Raw genomic sequence first — 11,498 nt, 5'->3', positions numbered from 1 at the left:
CCAGGGCTTAAGGTCATGGGGGTATCGGGGGTCTGAGACCCCCACCAGTATTTAAGAGGGGTCTGATACCCCTCTCCCCCCCTGCGCCTGAAAGTATAAGGACTGCATGAACACGAATCAGGCACGCGTGCCAGGTTTTATTTTTAACGCGGTAGCGTTAAGGAGCTCCTGTCGCAGAAAAGCCGGTGTCGTCGGCGGCGTTGGCCGTGAGCGATAAATCCCGGCATGCACTTCATAAATAAACATGCACTTCATAAATAAAAAGAAACTTCCAAGATGGGCTGGGTGGGAATCGAACCAGGGTCTCCGGAGTGTGAGACGGAGACGCTACCACTCAGCCACGAGTTTTTTTTTTTTATTGGATGAATTGGTACAAACACATCAGTAAAAGATCGTGATTGCGATGCCCCTTGGCTGACAATCGTGTCTAATGGACTTTCATTACCACAAGTTCGCCCATCAGACTCAAGACCTCCTCCGCAGTATCTTGCTGCTTCAAAATTTCTTTTAGTTTATACACTTGTTCAACAAAATAATCGCATACAAATCGTGCATCGACATCACAGTGTCTATAAGCCACGAGTTCAATGCTTGAAAGCGGTGCAAAAGCGCTTCTAGTGAATGCGGTGTTGCCTTAGAAACGTGCCGTAGAACGTTATACTGCGGTGTATATCGGTAATTATGAGCATGTTACTTACAGAAGTCGCAGTTACACGAGTAGCGAAATACGTTTCCGCTACACATCTTCTGCGCTCTGCGCACATGCAGAGCCATCTTGCGGCAAACACAGAAGAACCCCTCCTCGCAATGTGCGGCGCTGCCCCGACACGTGGCGCGCCCCTGACGTTTCGCCTTGCACCCTCACGGGTTGTAGAATCAAGCGTCTTTCCTTTCTTTAGATCACTATCTTCGCTCACCCGCTTCTCCCCTTCGGGCCGCGCGGGTACCGGTGCGAGGATGCCCCAATACCCTTGCGTTTAATAAGTTTTCTCGACGAGGTGCAATAATGCTATCGCGTTCCACTCTTGAAGGCGAAGCTTAAGCGTCCTCCAAATTTTTGTCAGTGGTTTTCAGAACCTCTCTATTGCTTCTTCATTTTCGCCGTTTTAATACAGACCATTAATATATCTTCTAAGACCCATGGCGGAGAAAAACAATTTCTCCCCTTTGTACAAAATGACGTGCGAAGCAGGCCACCGGTCGCTTTCTTTCTCTTTCCCTATTTCCCTTTCCACATGTTCTGGAATCATTATAGAGACCCCCTCCGATATGGAGCCAGACTTTAAGCACTGCCTACGACGCACGCCCCGAACCTGGTGGGCAGGCAAGGCATATCTGACTAGTATTCAGACCACAAATCGGTGTGCTGGTTTGTCCCCTGTCGTGCGCAAGGTCTCACTCTGTTCGCGCGCTTGTTAGGCGTTTTACCTAAAAAATGCATCCCTCCTTTCATGAAGATGGGAGAAAAGCTATAGAGCTAGAGCCCTAAACAGAAAATACCTAAATCGCGATGTGGTGGTGTACACAGACGCCTCTGACTACGATATAGAGCAGGCGCTGACACTCACCATGGAAGGAGAAGCAACAGTCGGACGGCGCAGAAACACCGTTCCAGAAGGGGTAGCTTGGAGTTGGCTAAAATGCAGCGAAGATATGAAAAGCGCAAAGCTAAACGAGCGGCTTTTCGCTTCGAGATATCCAGGCTTAACCTTAGCTAAGCCACAGCTATTTTTTATCACTATCAAGCCTCCCCCTGCCCATACCGCCAATAAGAAAATCTTTTTTTTTTTTTCGGAAGCCTTCTTCAGCTTTGTATTGTACTAAACAAAAGAAAAAAGAACGCGGTGGCGTATGCGTTAGTAGTGCACCGTCCGTGACTAGTGTCCGCAGCTCGTCACCTCGGTCCGCGAACCACAACTTCTGGTGTCGTCATGAGTTGCGACACTTGTGGGCAGATGGCGATGAGGCGTTCGCGAGTCCGATTGACGAATGCCTGCTCCGGCAAGGTGAGGAGTTCGCACATGTGGCTCTCGCCTCGCGATATGTTGCTGCGTGGTGAGTACTGGTAGACGCCCGGGAATTTCTCGAGGCTGACAGAGCCGACACAGCGCCGGTACCAGAAGGCGATGCGACTCTCGAGCGCAGCCACCTCGGTCTCCATGCGGCTTCGGCCGAACGCCTCAACCGCGCGGTCCAGCTTGGCCACGAAGTGGCTGTACAATGCTTCGTCGACGCGGTTAGCTTCCTCCAGGATCCTGCAAGCGGCGGTGGGACGAATCCGTATACTATACTACTAACCACACTTTGATCTCCATCAACATTTCCTTAAGATTTACGCATTAAGGGTTACCACACGGTAATCCATAGCGAAAAAAACCGTATGAGTCACAATAACCTCATGCAGATTTCTCATACTAAGCCCATACAAATCTCATACAATATCATATATTTCTCATGCGTTGAATGATATTTGTATGAGATGGTATGAGATTTGTACGAGTTTAGTATGAGACACCTGTATAAGGTTATTGTAACTCATAGAGCTTTTTCACTAGGGATGTCCTGCTGATTACACGTACGCACATGCAGATTAACATACAGTCGTAAGGTACCACTTTACGTGAAAGGTCACAAGACATATACAGCCCGCTTTTTCAAAGTGCCGTACAAGCGTGCCTGTCGGTAGCGTGCCTAGCTCGGAATCCAACGGTCGTGGGTTCGAATCTTGCCTGAAAATTCTCCTGAAGTAAAATCAATTACTTTATAAAGTTAAATCGCTGAAGACATGGACGGCCTTTAATTCAATTTATTCCGCGCGTGACGGACGTCGCGTTTAATGTGAGCGTCGTGGGGCGTTTGAAATTCCCAGGCGATGACATGTGACTGTGGCATCATGATCACGTTTTTCGATCGCGACCAGCGACGCCGAATTTTCTGCGACATGGGATCCTTAACACTATCGCATTAAAATTATAACCACCAGTTAGCAATATACTAAAAAGCCTACCTCGGTATAGCACTTTTAACTAGACAATTGCTCAGAAATTTTAACGATTATAGCATTACGATATATCCCACAATTGTTAGCCATTAAAGCAAGTCCTTAAGTTCATTACAGTGCATACGGCAACGTTATCTCAACTCTTAAGGACATATACTGTTTCGATCCGTTCTGCAGAACAACCGGCGTTGTGAGCGAAAGGTCACGGTCATGGCGCTGCAGGCGGTAATTGGTTTGGTTTGGTTTGGTTTGGTTAGGCCAGTTGGTAAGACGTTTAGAAGGAGGCTTTGGCGATTGAAATGAGGACAACAGAGACACACAGGACGACAAGTTGGGCGGGGATGCGAACGAGCGCCGATTCTCCCACGAGACCACATGAGATAACAAAGGGACGAGCTGCCAACTCTGGTAAAACCTTTGAAATTGGAAGGCGGGATTTGAAACTTGGAATCAATTGATTCCTTCCAAAGCTCTTGGAGTCAGGCACGCTCGTACAACTTTGTCAAGTCCATAGTTGCTATACCTGGCGGCGTCTTGCGCTGGGGGTGGATGGTGCCGTGCACGCACATTGTGTTTGAAGACGACCATGTCGTCCATGTCCCAACAGAGCAGCTGGCGCAACAGAACCAGCGACTCGGTGAAGCGCTCGGCGATCATCACAAGATGGAAGTTGCGATCGACGGACTTCACGAACTGAGATACAGCGGAGCGAGGGTCAAGCTTTTCGCCTTGGCCACCGCCACTAAGGATCTCATCGCCGTCGGCTCCCAGGTCGAAGGTCATCTGGTTGAAGCCCATGGAGGCGTGCAGCCGTGAGTTGCGAAGGATCTGAGAGATAAAAAAGAAGCGTGATGCGCCTTAAAGGGTTCGGGGTTTTCATGTAATCTTCACGGTATAGGTTTTCTCCTGAGTTTCCTGTTCATTTGTGCCAAATTTCGCAAAGCTGCAAATGAATTTAACATATTTCAAATTCATGGCATCAGTCGGGAAGATTTCTACGAGCAACATTGGAAGCGTTACATAACTGGTTGCTATATCGCCCTACGTTTGATGCAGGAAAAAATTGTGCAAGTGTCGACGTCTTTGGCTCAAACCTTCTTTCGGTTTCGATTTCATCGTTTCTGCTTTTTTTAAATTACTTCTGCTCGGTATCTTCAAAAACGATTGTATTGTACCGGAGAGAATAGATTTTAATAAATGAGGCGGGATTACGAACTGTAAATGTTCAAAATCATCTCGGAGTTGTCAAAGATTGCAGTTGACCAAGAAGAACTTGTCCATCACGCTTATTGCGTTCCACCTTAATCATAAACTTAGATGACCTGTCTAAATCAAGTTTACTTTTCGCTCCACCATGCTGGCTTGACTGAATACCACTCTTTCCACCTCCCATAGCAGTATCCTACATGGGCCACACCCATCGTCTCACACACGAAAAGCCTGCGTTAGAAGTCGTCCACTCACCAGCCACACATGAATGACATCTTTATAGACCAGCACGTCAACGTGGGCGTTTTATACCTCAGTACGGAAGCCCTGTGCAACTATCAATGTCAAGAAATTCCAGCTACTTCCGTCGTCCCAAAAATCTAGTCCACTTGAACTCGCAGGAATACTGCCCTGTACCATTGCTTACCATCGCTTCAAAACGCCACCTAAATCTATACGACTCTACACAGATTTTGTGCAGAAATTATGGGGGACACTTAAGCTCCGCCTTTAAGGGTATGACTCAATAGCTTAGGCGACCAGCGAACATATATAAAGCCACGCTTTAACCAAGCCGCATAAATGTGCCTGCGTGGTCTAGGAGTAGCGTGCCTGGCTCGTCATCCAGGAACACTGAAAGGTTGATTCTTCTTCCAGCTTCCCACCTCAAATGAGCAGAGCTGGCAGCTCCTACCAACTTTGCCATATCATATGGCCTCCTTACGTCGCACAAACCATCGAAGAATCAGGGCTCGGCCATTTCAGCTGTCAGCTACCGCCTGCCAGCGCCACGCATGTGATTTTTCGCACACATCCCCGAAACCAAAGCCGGATTTTTGGCGCAACACGCCGTATACACCGACTACCGAGGTTGTTTGCGCAACTAACTCTCCATGGGTTCACCGTAGTGGTGGTACAGTGTTTTGATCATCCGCCTGTCGTATGTCAGCTGTCGGTTTTGAACTCCAGTGTTGCCAGGTGCCCCCCGGTGGTTACAAGCTTTCCCCTGCACTAGTGCTCGCTTCGTTTGGGATGAAATGCATGAAAAATGAGCCCCGTCTCCACCTTTAAACGGCGAAAATAGCTTGCGCAGTGGAGCTTTTTTGGCTAAAGCTGATTTTGCGTCAATAAAATCCAACGTCATTAATTTATACCGCTCTCGAATGAATTGGAGGGCAAGGGAAGCAATCGTCATTACCTAGCTCTCGAGTTGAGATTCGGGCATTCTATACAAAATATCCTCAACGTGGCTCTCCACCAAACTTCGTGGCCCGTATATTCTACACAATAGCGCATACACAGCTGCTTCGATCGAAAAAGAAACGCATCAGAAAATTAGGCGCCGCCCTACGGCTGCCACCGAAACTAACTGTGACATGATAAGTCGTTGCCACAAAAGATGCCGCCTCAGCTTTTTTTAAAGGAGCTTTCTGAGTGCAAACTGCGAATCTACGTCGATTTCTCAAAGAGGAAATACACCGGTGGACCACAGGCCGCCATCGCGTCATAACCCTATGGTGGAGCTTAAGCGCGCCCCTAGTTTCTTAACATTTGCTGTAAAACGCCTGCGCTGGTTTGACCTGGAGGTAGTACGGCTGCCTGAGAAAGGCTGTGAGGTCCGCGTCGTAGATCTGGTCCATGCTGAAGTAGTAGAAGAGCGAGGAGAACAGGTCCGTCGGCCGCCGCATTATCGTCACGTACACGGTGTCGGATGGCATTACCTGCGTGCGCAGTACAAGGAGGACTGCCATGCAGTTATCTGGACCGGTTGGTGCGCCTCATTGTTTCAAGGTTTGGTTTGATTTGTGGCGTTTACGTCCCAAAGCGACTCAGGCTATGAGAGACGTCGTACTGGAGGATTCCGGAAATTTCGACCACTGGGGTTCTTTAACGTGCACTGAGATCGCACAGCACACGGGCGCCTTGCTTTTCACCCCCATCGAAAAGCGACCGCCGAGGCCGGGATTCGATCCCGCTTCCTTGGAAGCAGTAGTCTTCCTTGGGAGCAGTGGAGCAGTAGTAGGGAGCAGTTTTGTTTCAAGGAACGATTAACGTCGCGCCCTTGATTTAAACGCTATCGTCAAAATATTTTTCATGCATAAACATAGAAGCTTTAAACCGAATCTTTGAAGGTATTTGTCTGGCCTCGGTGGATTGGTGGCTAAGGCACTTGACTGCTAAGCCCAAGAACGCGGGACTGGGTTGAGGCGGCAAGCAAGGCGCCCGTGTACTTTGCGATGTCAGTTCACGTTAAAGAAACCCAGGTGGTCGAAATTTTCGGAGACCTCCACTACAAGGCGTCCCTCAAGCCTGAGTCGCTTCGGGGCGTTAAATTTCATAAACCAACCAACCTTTGCAGTTCTTCGAGTTGGGAAACCAGTGCAAGTTCAATTTAATATTCGATGCTGTAAAATTCAGGGCACAGATAATTGCTTTAAATATGCAAAATAGTCTAGAGCATGCAAAGCAGAAATGTACACCATGCCCCGCTCGGTTGAACATACGCTGTAGATTGTTTACCTCCTTGATTCCGGTCTCGTTATAGCGCATGTGGAGCGCCATGAGGTTTGGTCGCAGGCCGCACTGAGAGTAGTTGAGGAGGTGCTCTTGCGGCGAGAAGATCTGCGGGTAGCCCATCAGGTGATTTTGCGAGCTCTTCGGCAGGGCGAGGGTGAGGTTCTCTTTCTCGGCCCGTCGCAGCAGCAGGTTGAAGACGGACGAGCCGGCGCACTTGTGCATCTTCAGGAAGACCACGTTGCGTGCGGCCTGGCACTGCTGTGGAGAGAATCCTGAAGACCAACTCCGTTGGTATAAGACACTGCGGAACGTCAAGATATACCAAGCAAGCCCATCTGTAATGTCATCACGGTCGAATTATAGCAAGGTCGGTTCAGAAAGCACTCGCGACTAGAATCCGAAACTATGTGATTTAAACTGCTTTTTGGCCGCAAGGTAGAATAAATCCTAGGCGTATGATGCAGTTCTCTGATCGTGAAATTGGTCTATTGTTGTTGTGACTGTAGGCAAAGGGAAAAGAAAATGCACGGGCCTGCTACTGACTCTGTAGCTGAGCCATCTCCGCTTCTTCGTGAGGATAGAGGAGAAAATGGAGAACAGAAAAAGAAAAATAAAAGAGATAAAGACGCGCGTCGCAACAGCAGCTCGTCCGCCACCAAAGCGGCGACGGGTGCAGTGACGGCCTACAACAGGTACAACCTGAGGTGGCAGGCTAGCCCCCGCCTCTAACAGCGGGGACTACCAGTACGTCCCAGCCCCGTAGCGCCAGGAGCAGCCACCCTCCTCCCTGGTCTATATAGTGGAAAACAATGACACAAATAGCCTTTTCATTCCTTGGCGGATGCCCGATCAGTGACGTCAGGGAATGGGCGAAGGTAGGAGCAAAAGAAAGTGATAGAACTACCGTTGTGGAGGGCTCCAGAATAATTTCGTCCATCTAGGGATCTTTAACGTGCGCTGAAATAATAATTGGTTTCCAGTATGATGATGATGATGATGATGATGATGAAAACGTTTATTTAAAGCCACCCTACTCTCACTATGTATAATCGTAACCAAACTAGTCTCAATTGCCGCCTTACTTTCAGAGTTCTCAAGGTCGTGCGGGCACGTACGGTCTGCGCATTTTACACAAGGATGCGAATGGCCAGACTGATGGCATTATTAGTTCTTACATGTAAAACATGCAGCAAAGGGCGCTGAACGAAGGCAAATAACATCTGCAGCCCGTGTCCGCTTACTTGAAGAGAGCGACGCCAACCATCAAGCACAGGACGGTACCAACCAGGCAGATTTTGCACCCTTTCAGCATTCTTCGAGACAAGCGCATTTCTCGGACAGCACGCTAACGTAGTTCTTCTTCCTCTTCGACGGTACATGATGTCGCATGGAGCATAGAGCTTCGCACGTCTATTTCCTTTTCTTAGACAGCTCTGAAACTGTGTTGTTCTGTTTTGAGGGTCATGGGTAATTAATGCTATCATTAATTAAGATGGCGCGGTATGACACGGTGTTGTGTAGTATGGTACGGTTACTACGGCACGTTACAGCGCAGTATGGTATGCATGCTATGCAGTTATTGTCTATAATGATGACATGGTGTGGTATGGTGCAGTATATGATATGGTATGTTGCCGTATAATGCAGTGCACGGTAAGGAACTCAGGATGTCATTTGTAACTAAAAGAGAAAACAGGCTTAAATATTTCGGACTTTGTCCAGCGCTCCAATTTGAACTTTCAAATAGGCGTGTTTGTGATAAAGTTGAGGTGTTGTATAGGCGCGCACGCGAGATAGAGAGCGGAGGAAGACGAAAATACGGAACAGCTATAGAGTGAAGCCGATTGCTTCGTCGCGGTCTTTCTTGAGTTTTATGTGCAGAACGACAAATTCTGGCTTTCATACTTTCCGTCTGCTTAGATGAACGATGTATCTGAAGTTATCGTTCAACCCTGCGCAACTCAACAGACAGAACTGGCTCACCTATCAGCAGTAATAAATATGCATAAATTGTCCTACAAACGGAAGTATAATATAAATAAAGTCGAGCATGCTGTAAACAATGATGTTAGCCTTAAAGTAGTCAAGAGGAAATTAGGCATAGACAGAAATCAGATGTATGCGCTAAGGACAAAGCAAGCAATGCCATTACTAACATGGACAAGAGAGTCAAAGTAACTGAACAGTTCTGTACTGAAATATACAGTTGCCGAAGTATTCAGGTAAATAATGTCATTCAGTAATGGAGAACAATCAGACGTTCCGCTAGTAACGAAGGACGAGGTTAAGAAAAAGGGGGAAAGCAGCTGGAGATCAGGTAGCTAGAGAGAGAGAGAGAGAGAAACAACTTTATTTGCTCGAGCTAAATACGACGTCTGCTAAGACGCCGTCGATGGGAGTGGTTCCCTCTTCACGGGACCCATATGCATCCCTGGCCGCCTGGCCCCTGGAGATCAGGACGAGCTGGTCTTCTACGGCGGGGCTGGTTAGCAAGGTCTCCCATCGCTCGGTAAGGGTAGCTAGAGATATGTTGAAGGACGGAGGGATATCGTGCTAGAAACACTAGCAACCTTGTAAACGCAATGTCTGTTATGGCGTCGACGATACCGGAATCTTGGAACAACGCTAACTTTATCTTAACACATCAGAAGGGGGACGCTAAGGATTTGCAAAATTATAGACCAATCAGCTTGCTACTCGTTACGTACAAGGCATTTACTAACGTCATCGCTAAAAGAATCAAGACAACCTTAGACATTAATCAACCAAATGACCAAGAAGGTTTTCGGAAAAGCTACCATTGAGCATATCTTTACTATCAACCAGGTGATAGAAAAATGCTCGGAATATAACCAGCATTGCATTAATTGATTACGAGAAAGCATTTCACTGTTGAAACCTGAGCAGTCATGCAGGCATTGCGATGTTAGGGTGTAAATGAGTCATATGTAAAAGCACTGGAAGATATTTATAGCGGCTGCACAGCATCCATAATTCTCCATAAAGAAAGTAATGAAGTTCCCATTAAGAACGGTGTTAGGCAAACAGGCACGGCCTCCCCAGTACTATTCACAGCTTGCCTAAAGTATTCTGAGACTTGGGATGGGAGCAGTTAGAGATAAGGGTTGATGGATAATACCTCGGTAATCTGCGATTTGCTAGTGACACTGCCTTCCTAAGTAACTTCAGGGAAAGAATTGCAGAGAATGATTGGTGACCTAGAGAGGAGAAGCAGAAAGGTATAGCCTATATAAGTAATATGCAAAAGGCTAAGATAACATTCAACAACCTCGGGAAGGAACAGCGGGTGGAGCTATCTAAAAAGGTTCTACTTAAATTTGGGGAAACGAAGAGAGCTATGAAACGAAAAATGGTAGGTGTTGAGAGATAGGTAGCGTGCACAGTGGGTCGGAGAAATATCTCGAGCAAATGACGTTGCATATAGTTGAAATCTAGAAGTGCAGGCTTAGGCAGGACATGTAGTGCGAAGAGAGGATAACAATGATCGCTAAGGGTAAAAAATTGGATTCCAAGGGAAGGATAGCGTAGCAGGGGGCGGCAAAAAGATAAACGGGTCGATTAGGTTAGCAAGTTCGCAAGGTCGGGTCAAATGGATGCAGCTAGCACAGGACCGGGTTAGTTGGAGGAATATGGGGGAGGCTTTCGCCCTGCAGCGGGCATAATCCGGCTGACGATGATGACATTTTGACGAGGAGAATGCGATGGGATATTCAGGAAGGATGGGAGGATAAAGACGAAGTGCTGTAGGCGCGATGCACGCGCGCACGCGAGACAGTACGGAGGAAGCGGGAAATACAAAACGGCTGAAGTGAAGTATTGCTGCGCTGCTATCTTTCTTGAGTCCTATTTACTAAATTACGATACATATAGTTTAGGTTAGGTTATGGGGTGTAACGCCCCAAAGCGACTCAGGCTATTAGAGATAGTTCATGTTAACATACAGGGCATCTCCGAGTGTGGTCGCAATTGTAATAATCTCCTTTGCGCGCTGACCGTGTCTATAAATTTCTAATCAGTAGGATTGAACTGCTGCGGTAACTTTAGCATGATTCATACATACTCGCTGCGTTCCATGTACACGAATGTCATTTGAGCTGAATGCATTTAAAATTCCCTACAACTCTAATAGGCTGTCAGCTTGTCGATACCACATTGAACACTTTGAAACACCTGACTGTGTGTGCCAGTTCCGAGGTGGCATATCGGGCCCAAATTACTTAATTGGCTTTGAAAACACCGAGATCTCAATTTTGTGACAAAAGGAGGCGGAGAAATAAGGTTTATTGACAAAAACAATGGCTCATACATACTGGGAGCTAGGGCTCCTACATGTCCAGGATCCATCAGGCCTCTGCTTCATGCCTCGCCCGGGTGACCGCTCCTCGCTGGTTCGTCAGTTTTGTGTGGGAAGCAGGGCATCCTCTCTGGAATACGACGCAAGATCGTTGATTTTAGAAGTGACAAAGAAGAAGAACAAAAATGGAGAACGTCGCTAGCAGGCCTCGATTCTTGGACAGAGAAGTGGCACCTACAGTTCCTCCTAGGGAGACGCCCGTTTCCCCGCGCAGTAAATACGCAGCACGTCAGCTGTTGTTCCTGGTAACCGCAGGAGCAGTCACAGCGGCGGTCGCGGCCGTCGTTTTTACCGTCGGTGTCTACCTCATCAACCGGCGAATGACAAACAGAGATGAAACGCGAGGTACCTTCTGCTGCCCCATTCAAGCCGCAGAACTAAACGAATACGTCAACA

At 47.6% G+C, this 11,498-nt stretch overlaps 1 protein-coding gene across 1 annotated transcript; it reads right to left on the bottom strand.

Moving 5' to 3' along the window:
- Window positions 1–1,740: 1,740 nt before the first annotated feature.
- On the bottom strand, window positions 1,741–3,826 carry LOC146179305 (galactosylceramide sulfotransferase-like). The gene is made up of 2 exons (XM_084579863.1): window positions 3,525–3,826; window positions 1,741–2,255 (listed from the first exon to the last, which is right to left on the bottom strand). The coding sequence occupies exons 1-2, from the start codon at window positions 3,797–3,799 to the stop codon at window positions 1,895–1,897; spliced, it is 636 nt and encodes a 211-aa protein (XP_084435989.1). The 5' UTR covers window positions 3,800–3,826; the 3' UTR covers window positions 1,741–1,894.
- Between the last annotated feature and the right edge of the window lie 7,672 nt (window positions 3,827–11,498).

The sequence above is a fragment of the Amblyomma maculatum genome, chromosome 9 (assembly GCF_055883805.1).
Source record: "Amblyomma maculatum isolate TAMU_Amacu chromosome 9, ASM5588380v1, whole genome shotgun sequence".
NCBI lineage: Eukaryota > Metazoa > Arthropoda > Arachnida > Ixodida > Ixodidae > Amblyomma > Amblyomma maculatum.
Note: the sequence above shows the minus strand (reverse complement) of the source record. Positions and strands in the feature narration are given on the sequence as shown.